Here is a 20,471-nt window from a genome sequence, read left to right on the forward strand (position 1 = left end):
CTCATACCACTGGCTTCTTTCCATCACCAGTGAATTGACCTTGGATTTGAGTTTGAGACTTTCAACTATGATTATTAAAATGATTTCAGGTCAGGAGACGTCTTGTCTATTGAAGGATGTTGCTTTTCATTGCTATTTACTGCAATGTTTCTCCTAACTGCTATTGTTTCATGTCATCTGACAATTAGAACTATTTAACTTACATGGAACATCATAAACATAAACATGACAATATTATCTAGACTGGACAATGACATGTAACAGCCAATTAGATCTGAGTGCAGTTTAATTTAATCAACTTTTTGTGTGTAAGTGACTTTATATTGACATCCACTGACACCAGGTCAGGCTGGTGATAAAGTGTCACAGTGCTGGTCAGAAGTAGCATCCCTTACGAAATACAATGCTTCATCCAATAGCTTTGCCTATCTTTTATTGTATTTTGTAGTTTGTGCAGTGTACATATACACATACATCACTGTGCATGTCGAACAATTCAGCAGGCTTGTAACTTGAATGTCTGTCAGAACCACTATTCACAGATTCATCATCAGAATAACACTATTGAAGCTCATGTGATGAATGTAACTTTAGATGGGTACTGTAGATTTGAAGCTCAAGTGACAAGCCTACTAGAGATGACCAAGTGACAACCATATTGTATTATATAAAAGTTTACTTGTTGATCCTGTGAGAGCGAAGTTGTTGTAAAAGAAATCTTGAATCAAACAGAGATACGAAACAAGGAATAAGAGGGGTCCTGTGTGGCTGGTCGACACTGAGGGGTGCACAAGGAGGGCTCTTCAATCCTTTCCCTTCTCATTTTCACCAGCTATAAAGGTTTCCTATGAGTCTATCGTCTATTTCTGTCGGCCTAGAACTGGTACAATAAATCTGAATCAGGCGCACCAAGGATATAAGAGTAGATTTCAAAAGCGAACTTATTGAACCTTTAGGAGCACTCTTACAAATTGTCTGGGTAACTTTGAAGGTACAAACCTGGACAATAATCCACCATGAAATGCACACTTTGAATACCACTTGAATGAAATACAGCGATACATGACAAAATCAAGATTCAGAAAAACTGAAACCCTTCACCAGCACAGACGAGTGAGATTACATATCAGTACTCGAATTTGAATTGAAATTACGAGTGAAACAACATAGCAAGTACTAACTTGATTCTCGGTTTAAATAGCCGTCACTAAAACCACAAGGTGCCAGAAGAAATCAGCTTTTTGCAAATTTTGACACATTTTCCCATGAAATCAAGCTGAACAACGATCACTGAAACTCGCTAAATATCTGGAACGAACACTTGATTGAAACTGAGGTGCTATTACATCATCACAATGAAAAGAATAAAACATTTCAACAAATTAATGTTACACACTTTTTGATTTCAGAGGATCCCATTTTTTGGATGAAGCTAAAACAGAAGAGATATTATTTGGAGGAGTTTGGCATGATTGATATTGTTTAGGTTTGTTGGAGCTGAAATTCACAATGTTTCGATTATTTGATCAAAGATCACAAAGCGTTCTTGAGAATGGCTCACACCCTCAATCACCTCCACAAACCTCATCCACCAATCTCTCAGATTTACCATGGTGAATTCAGATTTACCATGGTGAGATCTGCATTCAAAATTCAAAATTCTGAAAAATTTTCAAAGTCAAAAATCTTTTGGGGCTGATGATATTTCTTCATTTTTCGCAGAAAAATAAAACAAGTGAAAAAAATATTTTGAATTTTTTCATCTTTCAGATTTGAATTTTTTTATAAGTTCAAAATTCTGAAAATTCAACCAAAAAAAAGAAAAAAATTCAAACAATTTTTGGGACTGATGATGTTTTTTTGGGGTGTCTGATGTCACACTACTGTGCGACACAAAACCTAATCAGATGGAAAGTTGTCAACATACACCTTTCTTACCATTTTTCCTGTAGAATATGAGCTCTGTTTTAAGTTCTGATAATGCATCCAACGCATCTTCAATTTTCGTCTTCTCTTCGCTGTCCGTGTCGGTCCCGTATAAAAAGTTACACGCGCAGCTCTTGGACATAACCTGGGCCCGCGGGAAGCCTGTGAGTTCACAGAACCCATCTGAGCAGTAGACGATCGGGTAGCCTTTTGCTTGTGCATTGCCAAGGACAAAGTTGCTATCTGGAAAATATAAAGGAAGAGAAATGATCAGATTTTAGATTGTGACCATCCTGATTCTTTGGAACAATTGTTGATTTTGAGGCCTGTAGTCTGGAAAGAAAAAGTTTCTGGTGTTATTGTTACGAAATGGTTATGAAATGGTCATGAAAGTTGTGCTGTTTCCATCAATATTGAAGATCCTTACCAGAACTGATTCCTAAAGTAGTGTACAAGTTATGTAAAACATCATGAACCATTTCCTGACAATCTCCATCCCTGACAACGAGATTCCGCTTCAAGGTATCCACATCCACCTCTGCCATCAGACCATCTGCTGATGTAGTTGCTATGAGATCTGTGTCCTTGACATTGTCGCCGACCTTGGATTCCAAGGTCAATGTCGTGTCTTCTTCCTTGGAAGGCCCGCTTTTCATTTCGAATTCCATGGTTCCAATATGACAGAAGTATTTGGAGAAAATCTTTGATTTAAGTACATGGTTGGGATTCCATGCCTGATTTCAATCCAATCGGTCAAGCTAGAAAACTGTAAATCCCTTTTTTGAAGAATTGTACATGAAACTAAAGAGTTGTAATCCTAAAGAGCAGCTGCAATAAATACATCAAACATGTTCAAATATTTAGAGCAACTTCATGCTTTGTTACTTGTACAGTGCACAGTAAGCACTAAGTCCTGTGGCATTTTAAACGATCAATCATTTGGTATCTGAATTAGAACAATTGACACAAATGTTGCACACAACTTCATGAGCGCGCACAAATGTATCCGGTCACAGGGCGAAATCCTTTGTTCCACTGCTTTCATGAGACTGCGAAAGTCCAATTTTGGAAACATCTTATATCTTAATATATGGTAGTAAATAGAGGCCTTCATAGCCTGTTTGTATTACATGAGTTGACCTGTTGTTTGTGATGGATCCCATGCTGGTATTGAGAGCGACTGATGGTCATTGGGACAATAATCACCCAAAATTACAGCAGGACAACCATATGATGCACTCAATTTGCTCATTGTGCTCACAGGGTCAGAAGCCAGCTGGGTAGTATAGAGTGATTGGCCTGGCTCTGGCCTTCTGTGGTTCATCAACTGATCAAAGGGAATTTTAAAGTTCCAATGGGAGAAGGAAACTATCGTTGTGGGTAGTTAGGTTTCAGAGTCTGTAGTTTGCCTCAGTCTAACTCCCAGTAACTAGCAAGCTACTAAAGTAGATGTTCTGACTTGAAGCGAAAAAAGTTATTAGATCTCAATTCACATCTTAACTTCCGTGGTTTGCGTTATTGGAATTTCCGGTTTGTTTTGGCAACTCAACTGCAATTATAGTCACTTGCATTGCTCTTCTTTTTAATTATTTGGGTAATTATGATACATATGTGTTTTCTTATTAATTGATTTTGAGCAAAAAAGTGATTTTTTATTTGTTGTATTACCGTTTGTGTGAGTGGGTCACTCAAGCCATGCCCTAGACCATTTGCTCAGCCCTGGCCCGAAGTTTGCAAGAACTGGCTAGGCTTGACCAGCCCTGGGCCAGGGTTGGTACCACCCTTGTTTGAAAATGATCTCAATTAATTCAGTTTATCCATTACCATATTAAACAATCATTATAATGTACACTAGTGCTGGGCCATCCTTGGTTCCGGCCTGGCTGGCAGCGTCAGTGGAGCCAGCCCTGGCCCAGGCCTTGGTAATGCCCTGGCATGGTGGAGCCAGGGCTTGCCAGGTTTATGCCAGCCTTGGGCCAGGGCCCTTGTGCTAGCTGCCCCCCCCCCCCTTGAAGCATTTGTCAGGGATTCCGCATCAAGCTTAATACTCCTTTGAGAATAACTACACAAAGTCAAGAGCGAACGCTAAAGACGACCATCATGGGAGTGCCTCTGCAGAAAGATGTTTCTGGCCAAAGCAGGTGCTTTATGCTAAGGAAAGACCACATATGATAGCCACACACATGTAATTCTCACCTCTCTAGCCAGACACCAGATATTTGTGATTGTCACCTTATTCGCCCAACTTACCTAATTATCTCTTATCGGTTGTCTTTGATGTAAGGAAAGCCTTGACGCGGCGTCTAATCATCTTCAGAACGCATCGTTAGTACCCCGCGCTAACCCACCGATAAGCAATTCTATTTATAGTAACATAGCACACTATTTATAGTAACGCTGCGTTATTTTTAAACTGCGGTTCTTTGAAGTATCTTTTCATGCAAAGAATACTAGTTGGTAATCCTGAGGCGATAATTGTTGGACAATGATACGCGAATCGTATAATGAGGTTTATATTCTGGTGGCTTTTCTTACTTGTTGGTTTAATGAAAGAATCCCAATGGGAAACATTAGCCGGTATGACATCGAATCTCTGGTGGATTCTTCTCATTTCAAAGCCCGCCTTAAAACATCCCATGTAAGGTTCTAATTAATGAGGAATGACATAAGAATATGAGTCGTCAACTTCTATGTAACTATCAGCCTCTTCAATTATCTTCTGAATGAAGAGACTTGGTGGTCAAGATGATCACCCCTAATTGTACAGAAATCTCATGACCACTGATGCATGAGCTTCTCATACAGCTGTATAGTACACTTTGTCAATTCGTGTGACATAGACTAATTCACCCTCAATTTTCCCTCTGGCCTTGCCCTGTAACAGAGCTCACGAACGAGAGCCAATTTGCCAAATGATCGTACCAGCATAATCGTAATCATGATTTTGGATGACGGCTGATTATGGGCTGTATGAGAATAAACCCGGCTTGTACAACTTCAGCGGGAATGCGGAATTTTAGAGACAAGTGTTTCTGGATGCTGTTGATTAAACTCGTAAGGTAATTAAGATATAGCAGCTCAAATGAGTTTTTTCTTCTTCAAATTTGTTAATTCCTTTTGTAAAAGAAGTTGGCAGCAACCATTGCTTTATTGTTTGGGATAAGAAGGAAAGCCGTATATGAAATGCAATGTTTTCAAACCCAAATTGTGGATTAAAGGTCCCAAAATAATTGCTTTTTACCATCGTCCCTTTAAGGACTAGAATATCTTTGGAGATTGTCCCTTTAATGATCGATCCATCTCCTGAGACTGAACCATCAAACCCACAGATAATTAATCTTCAATATTTTATCTGCATATTACAGGCCACTGTCCCTTTAAGACTCTAGATACCTTTAAAAATTGAGATATACACATGTATACATACTCTGGTTTGGTCCTTGTCATTTTCAAAATAGAGATATCTTTGATCATTACCCCTTTAAACATTGATCCACCTCAGTCCAAAGATAGCCTGAGCCATCACACCCTGAGTTATTAAATCCTGAATGAATTCATTATCTTGGTTATTGTTTAATTGGTGGGTGATATCACGATCTATTCAGCCAGCGAGCGTCTTGACCTGGGTGTGGTTGGTGAGAAAGGGTAGAGGGCATCAGTCTTCCCATACTGAACCTCCAGTGGTATTGCCTCCGTTACCTCCGCCCATACTATCAGACGCGCGTTGTCTCAACTGAAAATGGTACATATGGCACAACAGACGCCAGTCTGTCAAGCTTGTACGTGAATTGTAAGACTGAACAATATCACAATCATATCCAACAAGGCTTCATGGCATAGTGGGTAAGACGGCCAGGATCAAGTGACGAGGGTTCCGAGTTCGAACCTGCTCGAGAACTTTTTTCACTTTTTCTTCACACGAGAGGGTCTCTGTGACTTGTCTCGTCAATGAATTTGTTGTTTGTGCAGTCAAGTGAGACCAGTCGCTACTTGTCTGTCATGTTTCAAGTGCTGGTATGAAGGGTGAACGTGACTCAAACAATCCCTATTTTCGTGTTGGCTCCGAAGAAAGAATCATACGATCTTCTACAAAGAAGTACCCTACCAAAGAATACCTGGTTATGACTATTATAACATTCTTGTTGTATCTGATTCTGAACAGGCTCAAAACCTTCTTAAATGCTTACTTCCCAAGGGGATATTAAAGCCCCTACCTTCTCCAACCTGGCCTAATACCATACTTACTACAAGAGAAAGAAGGGAAGAAAATATGTAGAAGAAACGTTACAAAGTAGTAAAATCCAGCAACATGGCTTGCTACACACAGGTGTATCTAACAACTTGCTATTGAAGAACAGCTGAAAAATACCCGAACATTCTGACCAACTATCTGGTGTAGTTTAATGAGTGGCAAATTAAGAAATGAGAACTATGAAGGAATGAAGCTGTGAAGAAGATGGGGAAGCCATCATTGTCGCTGTCATCATCATTGTCATCACCATCACCATCATCATCTTCATCATCATCAACAAAGGCAGAGCTGAGGTTACAAACAAGCGGCCTATGCGACCACCAGTGATATCACTCAATGAAAGATGGTGAGTAACACTGATGACAACTAACATTGTTACCAGCGTTTCTCACAGATACCAGAGCAACACACAGGGAAGCACTGTTGAAGTATTATACAGGAGCAGCATGACCGAACAACAACAGAATAAAATAACAAGTAAAGAGCATACAAAACTTACACTTCCCCTGGTTGATTAGCTTGTCAATACTCATAGTTCTAGTCTTCCACGATCACTTTAATCCATATGCCTTTCAAACTGATCTAACTGTCCTTATCTGAAGTTAAAGTCAACAGCCATGACGGTGACTAACACTAATCCGTCCCAACTATTTCACTGGTTCAAGCAGCAAAACGTCTATTGAAAACCACACATAACCGTCTCAGCCACAACTTTGTATCGTAACCTCGACTCTTGTCCGGTATTTTAAGAGCCAATGATGATTAGCGCCACTCCTGTCATTATCATCAATGCAACGTTATATCAATACAATTGTAACTTCATCCTATCTCCTCCAGTTTCTGCTGATGTCATCCGAGGCTCAAGTCAGTGGATAGGTTGAAAAGGGCACGAGAACATTAAGAACTGCTACCCTGAACTTCATAGACACTTCGGGCTACAGTCCAGTATCATAACAGCGGCATAAAGCATATTCCTTTCCTCAATACATAATTCAATATCGTAAGTCAATAATTCCTACATCCATTCGTAGGCTGGAACAATCCTATGTTAAAGATTAACTCATAACGAACAGTGCACAAGTTTGAAAGAGCAATGAAAGCTGTTACTCTGCAACATTTCAATCACCAACGGCGCAGTACAATAGATTCATTATCCCAAGCTGCGCAACTGAAGTTTAATCCAATAACAGTAATCCTAGAACTCTTGCATCAGCAGCAGTTTATTGGTGAGGCTAACAGGATATGGGTAATTTCAAAACGAACGATCCAACATTATTGCAGTATAGAGAAGCGTTATTTCATACACCGACATATGAGAAGTTTATAAAGTTATAAGACTTGGAGTGTTAAAGAGGACATCAAATAATCGCAGAAGAAGTTGTGCTGACAAGCCATTCTGATCTGCAGCGCCACACAGTGTCGAAAGAGGGTATTTTTCGGATGATCAAACTTCTGGCTCACGGGAAAAACTAAGAGTTGCGTCACATCCTTGGTTCGCATCAGAGATGTTGTTACGAGACGATGACGTGATGTGACGGCCCAAAAATGCATTATTTTAATACTGCGTGACGCTGCAAGTCCTGTATTCAATGATGCGACACATTCTTAAAGAGGAACATCTAACAACACACATGGCCACACCCATCGTGACCACCAAGGTTTTTGCATCTCATCGAGATTTACACCACGGCTACATACGTTTGATTGGCGTATAGACCATGAGGTTCAGGATGATCCACGCCATCCAAGAAAGAATTCAATACAAAATGTTCACCACAAACCTCTTAAGACCGCCATTCTACTGTTGAAACTGTCTTGTATCGAAACCCGATATGCCACAAGGTATTGAAAACAGAACCCAATCGTTCAGATGTTTAAACACGTATGAAGTCACAATTGTCCCGTCAGGCACAAACGAGGTTGATGGCCCGAACATAGCAAACAAGTTGATAGAATAAGACGATGAAAACCATGTAAATAAACCGTCAGCAGACGCCACAATAATGGACAGACAGACTCTTGACATGCCCGTTGTCACATCCAAGCACGTTTACATACAACATCCCGCTGCCATGTTGCCGGCTCAGGCAAAGGTAATCAATTCTAGTCTTCAAAAACAGCAAACTGTTTTTTGGGAAAACATGATTGGCAGACATATTAGTGACTGCTTAAACAATGTCATGAGAAGAAACGACAAATGTGAAGACTATGAGACTAGCCTCCTTAGCCTTGGCCGGCGATCAGTCTAGAAGAAGGAACACTCCGAACAACAAACCTGGGTACATGTCGCTCGTTAGCCTTGTACGGCAACCAGTTAAGAAGGAGGAACACTCCGAACGACAAACCCGGGTAGATGTCGCTCGTTAGCCTTGTACGGCAACCAGTTTAGAATAAGGATCGCTCCGAACGACAAACCCGGGTAGATGTCGCTCCTTAGCCTTGAACGGCAACATGTCTAGAAGAAGGATCGCTCCGAACAACTTACCCGGGTAGATGTCGCCCGTTAGCCTTGGCCGGCAACCAGTTTAGAAGAAGGAACACTCCAAACAACTAACCCGGGTAGATGTCGCCCGTTAGCCTTGAACGGCAACAGTTTAGAAGGAGGAACACTCCGAACAACAAATCCGGGTAGATGTCGCTCGTTAGCCTTGATCGGCAACCAGCCTAGAAGAAGGAACACTCCGAACAACAAACCCGGGTAGATGTCACTCGTTAGCCTTGGCCGGCACCAGTCTAGAAGAAGGAACACTCCGAACGACAAACTCGGGAAGCTGTCGCTCGTTAGCCCTGGCCGGCACCAGTTTAGAAGAAGGATCGCTCCGAACAACAAACCCGGGTAGATGTCGCTCCTTTGCCTTGGCCGGTGACCAGACTGAGGATGAAACGCCTGACCCTGTTGAACAGCGAGCATTGGGAATGAAGCTTAACCTGTTTCTCATTACAGGCTCGTGGAATTGATATCTTCATATAAAGACGTCTCAACTACTCTAGTTTCTCACTTCTAACGTCCAGCCATATCTTGACATAGTGCACATTTCCCGTAATGGGGGAAATTTTAGGCCTTCTATTCAAGCCACTATTGCCATTGATGCTGCTGGTCAATCAATCAAGGAACTTACTTCCGTCGTGGGCCTACCAAAATGAACACATAGGCTTACTGCAGTGGACGTTAGGCGTGCGAAACCCTAGTACAACCCAGAAGTGTAAGAAGAGTAACTTGTGAACTAGCGCATTTCTGTAACCAATGCTCACCACGGTCTCCGATCAAAGACGACATTATTTCATTCATATACGCGATATCGCTCATACAAAACTACATGTAATTTTGGTTGTCGTTTTCGCAGTTAACCTGGCAAATTGAAGGGGTGACGGGTGATTACATAATACGCTGTTACCCCTGCTGCCTGCCTGAACAACTGCAAAAGTCACCACGATTAGTTATGCATGAGCGGAGTAAAATAATTTGGTCTTTGATCGGAAACCGTGGTCATACCAAGGGTTATTGGTATATTAAAGCCAGGTGTGTCACCAGATATTGGTTAGTAAGTCAATGGTAATATACAGATGGTCGGAGAGTACAAGTGGACGGTCAATTGATCATGGTTAGAGTGGCCAATACAACATTCAATATCACCTTAGGTCCTCCAGTGATCTTGTCGCAAATATTGGTCATAGAGATGACTAAGGTTTACTGTGAATCATCCGTTCACGAATATTGGTCGTCAGGTAGAGATGACTTCCACCGTAATGCACTTGTTAAGGTTTGTCCAGGTTCCATGGGTTGTTTGTGTGAACCATCAGCTGGTAGTCTAATTGTCCCCCAGTCAAGCTCAACAGACCACTAACCTTATTAAAACCCCCCACAGTGACAGCTGTGTAACCTACTTTGAGGCAGACCTACTCAACAGTATAAACCACTAGAAAACAACTAGTACTCTCCGTACTATCTGAGAACGAAGTGAATGCCAATGTCAAGTTTGTAAGGGTTGGAGTCAGTTCTTTGTTTTCCAAACAACAGGCTCCCACCCTTGAAATTGGCATTCACTTCAATTTGAATGAGTTCTAGCTGCTTTAGGACTTAAGTTCTAACCAAAATGGTGCAGCGGTGCCTATGGTCAACCCTTTACTACAGATACAAATTATCCACACTCTTGATACTAAGAGTACAGCTGGGCACCAAGGAACCGATGATTTGAAGGGTTGCTAGAGAGATAGAGGGAATAACAACGACCTACGTTTAGGCAGAAATTCATCTCTTGCTTTCGCTGTATTTGGTTCCATCTTACACGAGATATTCCTCAGTGAAATATCCTTGGTCATCCCAACCAAACCATACCAGCGTACAATTATGACCGTTTATTGTTTCATATTTATACCACGCAGTGAGTTTACTTCATGTAGATAATCTTGAACAATCTTAAAGGTTCAGCCAGTTTGTGGACATTGCTATTTTTGGTTAACTTGAAATATAAAATAAACATGGTATTAGTTCACTTATATCACATGTAAGTGCAATCAAACTTGGCAAGTACAGTGTTGTTATACCTAAGCACACAACAGCATAATTGACCTTCATAATCAATGCAATTCAACAAAATTGTGATTTTCTCAAATGCTAATTCTAAGTTTCTTCGCGAGCGCATTGCGACTTTAACACATCTGTCGCGGAATGACAGTTATTATTATGTACACAATTCGCATACTACTTCCCTCAATAAAGACCAAAAGAACTTAAAGGAAGAGTACATTCAAATGACCCAACTCATTTAATCCACATGCCACATGCCCATGTAATGCACATGCATTATACATCCCAATAAAACTTGATCAATCGATATTGATAATTCAATAGCAGTGTTCCACGTCTTGTTGGTTTTAAACCAAAACTTGCAATTCAAATTCAAACTCAAACATTTGATTCCCTTCCGAGCGAATGTTACCTTTTATGACGTTCATCAATGAAGTTATTGATCATTCTATTCTTTCCTAAGAATAGAGTTTTTTGATTGGCCAGGCTCAATGCATATCGCCCAGCTGTGGCGACGAGCGGGTTTCTGACATGATATTCACGATGATAACAGATGCGAATGAATTTTATTCGATTCGTTTGACGAGCAGCAGATTTATTTGAAGTTTGAATGATATTGTCATGTTATGGAGTAGCAGCTGACCCTCACTTTGAAATAATGTTAGGCCTGCAAAGGCTACGTTATGACAAGCAGTATTGCAAAGTAATAATGGAACTTGGTGGATCGCCAATGTCAGCGATACCTCTAGACAGGACGTATACATAACCAGTAACCTACTAAACACTGCAAGAATTCCATAGATGAGGAAGTAGAATCTCAAAAACAGTACACAATGCAACTTGGCCATATTCCAGAGATGAATCTACCAGAAATGACAGATCATAATCGATTCCAATATTGAAAGGGAACCCTCACACCAGCCACGAATATGCATAACTGCACTCTCTTGAGACAAAGGCATAGATAATCACTACAATGCACTTGTCCTGGAATCACAGCATCCTTAACAAGACATGATATTCCAGCAACGAATCAAGGATCATACCAAACTGATGCACCGGCCTGATACAAGAAATCGCAGGTAAAATCCCCTCTTTAGTAGACTGGTCGGCAAACCACAGCGGTGGGATCACCGCGACACACTGCCGAGATCATCGACGAACATGACAGATTCCGAGATATGGCTTTATGAATCCTACCATGACCAGCAACGAATCCTACACGGAATGAAGGAGCAAATGCAAACCCAGGTGATGAAGCAATACCTAACACAACAAAGATCGCAGCTGCACTAGACTTCACACCGGTCGCGAATCACAAAGGATCACCACCACCTTGTCAGCATCATAGAATCGGCGATATCACTTGATAAATCTGCTGTCTGGCAATATTGACGATATCAATAGTTTGATGTGGCCTTTGAGCTCGAGGGGAGCAAATTGCGCTGTGGGACAAGTGGCTTGGTTCATCAAACGATAGCAAATAAAACGCATTAGCTGCAGCGATGAAAGAAGCAAAAAATGAAACAGGAAGGCTGGAACTAAGGTCATCAGGAACATTAACACTTCTTTGGCAATATGGATAATATGTAGTGCACTGTCGGAGGAAACTGCGAGAAGAGAGAGTGGCCCGAGCCTCACCAGCGGAACCAACTAGCGGCTAGTTTGATCGAAACTTCAGGTTGAGGACACTTGACTCAAGCTGAGTGATTGAAGGTTGTGGTCTTCATCTGATAGAGAGACCTGACCTATTGACAGATCGAGATTCAGGTAGACTGTAAACTAGAGGAACATGTGAGATGGCGCTCACTGCAATCCTTTCCTACTTGTTTACTCAGATCATCATTTCTGTTGACAGTCAAGTGTAAGCCTTCATGATACAGTGACCGTGGTGGTATGGAAGTATTGCTGCTGTCACCATCCAGCATTACGCGACTGTCATTTCACGACGCAATGATAAATAACCAAAATAAGGCAGCAGACGACCATCCAAACTTATTGATGGTACATCGCCTGATTTCTGAGCAGTGTGCACACAAAGTTTTCTCTTATGAAAAATTATGATCTGTCACGAACAGGCCATTCAGTTAGGGCCCACATGTTTATGGACACAATTCAATTCATAATTAAGAAATGTTTGGCGCCAATAGATAATATCGTCGCGTATCAAGGTCTGGTTTTCAAAGCATGTCAAGTCACTAACGCTGGCGTTAACATGGTTTAAGTCCATGAGACTTGGTATTCTCAGTCAGTAGGGGAACTGATTCACCGGAGTGACTCCTGCTGATATCCTATCCTAAAGATGATAAGTAACGAATTCCCAAGAGTCCAACAATAATATCTGCAAATATTCTCCCACACAATCCAGCTAGAACGGATAACATTTTTGATATCCACCCAAGGTAAAGAATCCCACTGTAATATGATATCGTTTCCAGAAACAGGAAGGAGGTCACCTGACATGAAAATATCTAATCAAAACGAAAAACTAAAAAAAACCCCGAAAAACATAACGCATTCTTTGGCTCGATGCGAATGTCGATCTGGAGACCCGACTCCAGCTCGTGATTCAGGTTTGCTCCCTAAAGAAGAGTAGAGAGAAATACTGGCCAAAGGACACCACCCTAACCGCATCTGGGCCACTCCAGCTCATGTGATTCAGGCTTGCTCCCTAAAGAAGAGTAGAGAGAAATACTGGCCAAAGGACACCACCCTAACCACATCTGGGCCACTCCAGCTCATGTGATTCAGGCTTGCTCCCTAAAGAAGAGTAAAGAGAAATACTGGCCAAAGGACACCACCCTAACCACATCTGGGCCACTCCAGCTCATGTGATTCAGGCTTGCTCCCTAAAGAAGAGTAGAGAGAAATACTGGCCAAAGGACACCACCCTAACCACATCTGGGCCACTCCAGCTCATGTGATTCAGGCTTGCTCCCTAAAGAAGAGTAGAGAGAAATACTGGCCAAAGGACACCACCCTCACCACATCTGGGACTGGGTGGAACTTTCTATGACAGCAGGAAATGGACTAACGTTCATCTCAAATCATGAATATGGCACCATGTTGACGGAAGAACCATGGAAGGAGACTCCAAGGATGTTGATCCAAATGAAATCGACAAATAAAGCGAAAGTACTGACCAATCAAACGTCTCTTAAATCCCACACCTAATGAAATTTGAAAGTACATGATCCGTACATGATAATCTAAGTTAGATATGACTGCATATAATCCTTACACATGAAAAACACGAGTCCTAATATTCCAAATGAAAAGTCTAACCAATTCCCCTAGGTCTGAAAGTTACAAATGATAAGTTACTGGAACCAATTGCATGAAGGCGGAATAAACCCCGGAATAAACTTGCTGAGGTTTCACCTGCGCATGTTATCTTTAGTAATATTAATATACATCAATGTACAGGTGTTCTGACCAGCCAAAATGAACCAGAGAAGGAAGCAGAAAGCTTTCCTAAGCTTAGGTCTGCTTACAAATATATAGGATGATAAAACCAAAACATTATCTCAGTGATACTGCAGGGTAATTCCTAAGATTTGCCGAAGAATATACCCACCTTTCAAAACACTGTACGCAGCAATGTATTTTTCTCTCGCAAAACTCAGAGACACAGTTCAGAGTTTTCCCCTAGATTCTGAGCAAGGCTCTATTGCGAGCTGGACGAGCAGTAGTACCCGGTTGGCTCTGTGGAACCAAACTTACAGACCAAGATGGCATCTTGGGCAGTACATGTTCCCTGACCAAGTGTATGGCTTCTTACGCAGAACATGATCTATCCACTTATGATTACACCCTCGACCTAGCGACTAACAAAGGTGTTCGTCAGATCAGTGTTGAATGCCCGGCCCTGCTCATGATAATATGTTTAAGCATATATCAAGTATGTGGATGTGACGGACTTCCGGTAGGTCATATCCTTGCAAACAGCTACTCACGACTTGTTTGTTACCACATCGCATGATATCAATAACACAGCCGAATAAGGAACCCGTCCAATATCACGCGCCAGCCTTTCAACATCACTGATTGGTCCTAATGAAAGCCAATCAAACACGGCGCCCATAACAACTGCTACGTTGGCGGTAAGACGGGAATGTCACACATGACAGTAATTGGCTATGATGGCTGAGAAAGTATGAGTTGTATCGTCATAACAACATTACTGATGCATTACCTTGAGGTTCCTGGGTCACATCTTTAATAAACCCTCAATGGAAATGACACTTTTTCCGCAAAGTGAATACGATCTTACCTCACGGTTTTTCAAGTATTCATTCGTCACAGTATCAAATAGTGGCAACAGATCTGGTAAGTTCATTAGAGTTATGCCAGAGGACAGCACTAGTACATCATCATTTCTCAATCATTGGTTCTCCGAACGCAATAATGATGCTGAATAGTATCAAAGTAACCACATCTCCATCTTAACTGTATCTCCATCGTGCATCTAAAATGGTTACGAACATCTAGGCGTGCAAAAATAAAGGGCCTTACTTTCACTCAGCTCTTTCTGATGGTAACAGACACCTCATCCCATACATTATGCAGTTTCTCTCATTTTCTCAGAGAATCCAAATTGCCGATGCCAAAAGACCAGTTGCATAAAACCTTTGACCTGGTCAAAAGAGCCTCATTCAACGACCACTAAAGCCATCTTCTGCGTAAAGCGCTGCATCTAAAGATCCCCAGAAGCTATAATCCGTTTGATGTGAGATTGATAAAGTGCATCTGCACTTGTAAGACCAGATCTGCTGGGATAAGCATGCTTTGTGATTTGGTGAGATGGCACTTGTAACATTAACTCTATTTGGTCTCATATCACATCATTAAAGGATGGAAGGCAATACTTGGATGTCGTTATTCTGTTTGGTCCAAACCAATGCCGTGTATTGAGAATGATTTCTTAGTTTGGCTTGGAAGACGTTCCTGCATATTTACATCTCAATAGATATTAAGTTTGTGTTTATGCCATCTGACTCAAAACTTGATCTTCTGTCCGGTTACTGGCAGGTGCACTTGTCAGAGAAAGCCAGTAACAAGTCAGCATTTACAGCACAGGTGGACACTGCCAGCTTTTCCATCCGTTTCAAAAAATTGATTGTATGCATGGTTATTGGCAGGTGCCCTTGTCAGAGGGGGCGAGTACCATGTCAGCATTTACAACACAGGTGGGCATTGCCAGTTAGTGGCTTTTCCCTCTGTCTCAAAACGTTATTGGCAGGTTCTCTAATCAGAATGAGCCAGTACCAGGTCTGCATTTACAGCACTAGGCATTTCCAGTTTGCGGTTTGCCCTTGACCTCATAACTCCTCAAATGTTGATCCCATGAAAAGACTTGCATGTTCCTTGTCTGAAGAATGATGACATTGAGGCATCATTTACATTTCAGACAGGTTATTGATAACTTGTGTGGACAAGATAGTGATTTCAAGCTGTCATTTTCAGAGCCAAATGTGCGTCATTTACTTCTTTTGATTCTGATCAGTTCTACAGTTCCACGTCATCTGCTAATCCTCCTTGCGAGGGTGATGTTAATAATTGGGTCAAATCGCTCTGTCAACGTTTCCAACCCAGCTTAAACATCTGATGAATTGGCGCATTAACAACGGTCATTAGCCGCTAAGTTGAAAAGGGTCGATCACCGCTTGATTCATGGTGTTGAGCTGCAGATAATCTACGACCAATAATATCAAATGACCCGTGATAAAAGCACTTTTTTGTCTAAGCGTTGTCGTCACGATATGTGTGATGGATATTTTATTGTTGATGTGTTTAGGAAACAGTCGTGTGTATGTCGAGATTTCCGCTGTTTAGTTCTATATTTATTCATTCACATAATGAGTTGTGTTGCAGGAGAAGCTTAAAAGCAGTTTGAGGTCAGCAAATTGCAGCAACTGGTAGTGTTCCCCCAACGAACTGTTTCCTCAAGCCAGTTGGCGTAGGTCAGCTAATAATGATGAATAAACCGCATACAACACCTACCAGGGTAAGTTATTATTGGCCAAAACATATTCATTTTCCCAAAAGAAAACGAAAGGTTGCGTAGTGTTTCCCAAGTGACAGCTTCCTGACTAGTTGGCGTAGGTCACTAAATAATGATGAATGGACACCAAACAAACAACTCCATTCTGTCACGGTGAGCTATATTAAGCAACCTGCGAAAGAGGCTGTCATGCTTTCAGACAAACCGTGGTATTAGTGTCAGTATGTTGATGAATGAACGACGTATTTCGCGATGAAATAGCTTCAGTTAGGAAACGTCACAAGATTCCGGCACATTAAGAGAGTCATCAACAAGTGGGGAGAAAATAGTAATTATTTCCAAAAAAAATACACTTTCTCCAATTAGGCAGACCAGGTTTTTTGACAGATGATGACAAAATATGTGAACAATTTGAGCTGCGGTCTATGTTTTCCGTCCACCTAATCAGTAGCAAGTGATACGACCTTCCAAAAGTGCAACCATCAGCTATCCTGATGGACTGCACCCAGTCTAGCCCAAATATCCTCAATAGAGAAACCCACTGTACTGTCATAATCACTTCCCCTTAAATGAGCAAAGCGGATGCCCCAGAGCTCCCGTGCTCATCTCTTGGTCAATAAAACCATTGTCCACTGAGATCAATGTCCGTGCAGTGCAATCTACCAGAAAAGGTATATCGGTCACAGATACTCAAGCTATATGCCTGTCTAGCCTGGTTATACAGCTGTTATACGCTGCTCTAGATTGATAGGCTGCCCAAAGGACTCTTATACTTAAGATCCTACTTGCCAACACAATGCCAAGATTCTAGCAAAGGATAAAGCGAAAAGTTTAAAGTCAAAGATGGGGTTTAGTCTGATATCAAACTAAGGTAGAGGTTCAGGTTGTCATCCGGCTTCACGCTTTCACCTCGCTCTATCCTCAAACCTTTTAGTAAAACACAGATGAGCTGCTCATTCAGTACCACAAGCTGAGTATGTCTGACCGGTTCCCATTTGCAGAACTTGATTGAGGAAGTCGAATTATACAAACAGACCTGCCTGGAGTCTTACGACAGCTGTGGTGATGGAACCAAGGATTTGTTCGCTGCTAGTCGAGTGTTCGAGCCACAAGTCCAAAGCAGCACCACAAGCACAGATGACAATTACTTCTTCTCACTCATCAGCCGCAGCCGCACACCAGCAGTCAAATTCAATATAGCAGCTCATTCATCAGAAAGCACAAGTGCATGCCAATGGTACTTATCGTGACCAGCTTATGAAAAGAAATCACTCATCACGTGGGATCATATCTTCTGTCCACCAACCACAACAAGCTATTGACAAACGTCCACGCTACGACATATTCGTCAGAAGGTACAATCGATAGTCCCACGATATCTATAGTTGCTGACACCTCAAGTGTTTCTTTGAAATACCTAAGTCTCGGCAGACTCTGTAACCACTTACTAGTCACAAAGCAAACAGAATGTCACAAATGACCCACGGAAATAAGTTTTTCTTCGAATACAACTCTCACTGTCAGTGTTACTCACAATCCATCAATGGGTGTGAGTCCCAAGGTATTCCTGGCGTCTGATTATATATTCTTTCGTCTGATGTCGTAGGCTTGAATCTGGTTACAACATTGTCCTTCACAGACCGATCTCAGGTGATGGACTGTACCAGAGCCCCTCACCATTCAGGGACAGGGATAGAGAGACAAAACGAAATGCCCCAATGGCCTCTGATTCAAAACAATGGCTACGAAGATAACTTACACACTCCCAACTGCCCCGATACCCGAACCTTTTCTTGTACCAACTGATTACTCAAAAAACTAAACCTTTTAACTAATCATCTCCATTCCTCGTCTTGGATGTCTGCCAAGATGAATATTTCATGGCATTCCATCACAGGGACAAACGGAGTTGATATCTGGTTTATACACAATTAGCGTCCTTTACTTCAAATGGCCCACTGATGGATGACCAACAGTACATGACTCAGAATACAAACCGGATAGAGATCTAACCTGTATACATGTAGCAGTATATCATACCCCCATATTCTGAGGCAGATGTCATTCTCAAGAGGAGAAACTGTGCTAATTGAGACGATTCAAACAATGCCAGTCCTGATGTTCTACCTATGACTGTTGGTTTTTATGAAAATAAGTTTTTTTTCACTGGTCTACAGACGGATCATGGCCATGCATGAATCTAAATGATAGTTACCCAGCTTTATGATGGTCGTTAATTGATTATATCAGATTCTAACCATCGTTACGGTGTCAACGTTCAACCCATTAATACTTTTTTGATGTTGTTTTCACTGGCCTACAAATGGATGACGGGCAGTGCATGATTGGGAATACTAACTCGATAGCCACCAAACACTGTACCCTTGTGGCATATCAGCCCCTTGAATTTACAAGCAGACGCGAAGTTTTGGGAAAAGAAACTGCTAATTGATACGATTAAAAGGATCCCATCGTCCCCGATGTTCAACCCATGACGAATGGCTTGCATACAAATGAGGGTTTCTTTTGCTTCTAATGGCCTACTGGTGCTTGAAGGACAGTGCATACTCCGACTACTGAACAGTTAGATGCCGTTAGATGCCAGTAATAGTTTGCCAAATGTCATCAACCGGAATAGCAGCGCCAAGTGACTACTACCTTATCAGAACCATCATGTCATCTTATGGCTTCTGATTAAAAGCTGTTTACCGACGAAGTTTTGCCGCTCTAACACGCTTTGCTGTCATTTGTAATTACTGAGCCAATATTGTTGAAATCAATCTGACACCTGCGAAAGCTGCATGGTTCCCACTTTCGCCCCAGTAGAGGTACATAAGCTTAGAGTTACACTCCATCACCATCAATCAGCTTGGTCTGAGACTGATACTGCCCGAACAATAACATTAAACAAAACAACCATAATCCTGACTCGATCCAAGCTGCCATTATGGGTCTTCATCCAAATAGACCATGAATTTTAATATAAATGAGCCTGATAGTAGTATTAGCTAATTGCTAGTGATGCCGTAGCCTGGTCCCAAAGGTCCTCTGTAAATGGTTGTTGGTATATAAGCGGTGGGAGAGCTTTATTACAGATAAATTACCATGATTATTGTTGGAGGCAATCGGCTGTGTGCGCGTGTAGGGGAGTTAGTCACCCTGATCATTGTTGTCGGTGGTCACGGTGAGGGTGAGGTCTCATATGTTTACATGCTGTGTTAGTAGTGTTACTTTCCAACCAACATTGGACCTCTGAGCTTCGTTTGATTCAACATCATATCCATCCAAACTTCAATTCATCTGTGAATCATGCCGTTTGGAGTACGCGAAGCACCCCATTCTGCCAAGTCAATCCTTACTGCCAACAGGACATTAGGCTTAGAACCCCATCAGCTTCCAAATGTTCACTTCCATTTTGTCTCCATCCAACCTCCAAAAGGTCATGCTTCTTTCACCGGAAAAGCATGCCTTTCGGATTTTGTGATGCACCCTTGGACCCCTAATTGACATTATATGACCTAAAAGACAAGAAAACTTCTCGTCTCGGTCTTTCGCCAAAGAAACTTTCCATCTCCAATATGATTGGACATCGCTTGATACATCGTACATGACCTGACTGCATAACGAGGCTATTTCAATAAAGTGTCCCTAGGCATGTGTAAGACTGACCACGATGGGTCATTGGAGGCAGATGAATCGATCATTCCGATGGTTGGGGCAGAGACGATAAGCTGCCCGTCTCATTGCTGATACCAAGGGAG

The 20,471-nt window shown here is 41.7% G+C and overlaps 1 protein-coding gene across 10 annotated transcripts in view; it reads right to left on the reverse strand.

Moving 5' to 3' along the window:
• LOC135499503 (potassium voltage-gated channel subfamily H member 8-like) overlaps positions 1-20,471 on the reverse strand; it is a 121,395-nt gene that overhangs the window by 19,837 nt on the left and 81,087 nt on the right. For 7 of the 10 annotated variants that reach the window (XM_064790288.1, XM_064790284.1, XM_064790291.1 and 4 more), the window contains exons 1-2: positions 10,414-10,519; positions 1,939-2,169 (exon numbers count right to left, since the gene is read on the reverse strand). In XM_064790288.1, the coding sequence (XP_064646358.1) occupies positions 1,939-2,169; positions 10,414-10,498 (316 nt within the window). In that variant the 5' untranslated portion in view covers positions 10,499-10,519. Of the gene's footprint in view, positions 1-1,938; positions 2,170-6,677; positions 7,106-10,413; positions 10,520-20,471 lie in introns of those variants that run through there. The other 3 variants (XM_064790294.1, XM_064790283.1, XM_064790287.1) reach the window with 2 other exon arrangements.

This window comes from Lineus longissimus, chromosome 15 (genome assembly GCF_910592395.1).
Source record: "Lineus longissimus chromosome 15, tnLinLong1.2, whole genome shotgun sequence".
Lineage (NCBI taxonomy): Eukaryota > Metazoa > Nemertea > Pilidiophora > Heteronemertea > Lineidae > Lineus > Lineus longissimus.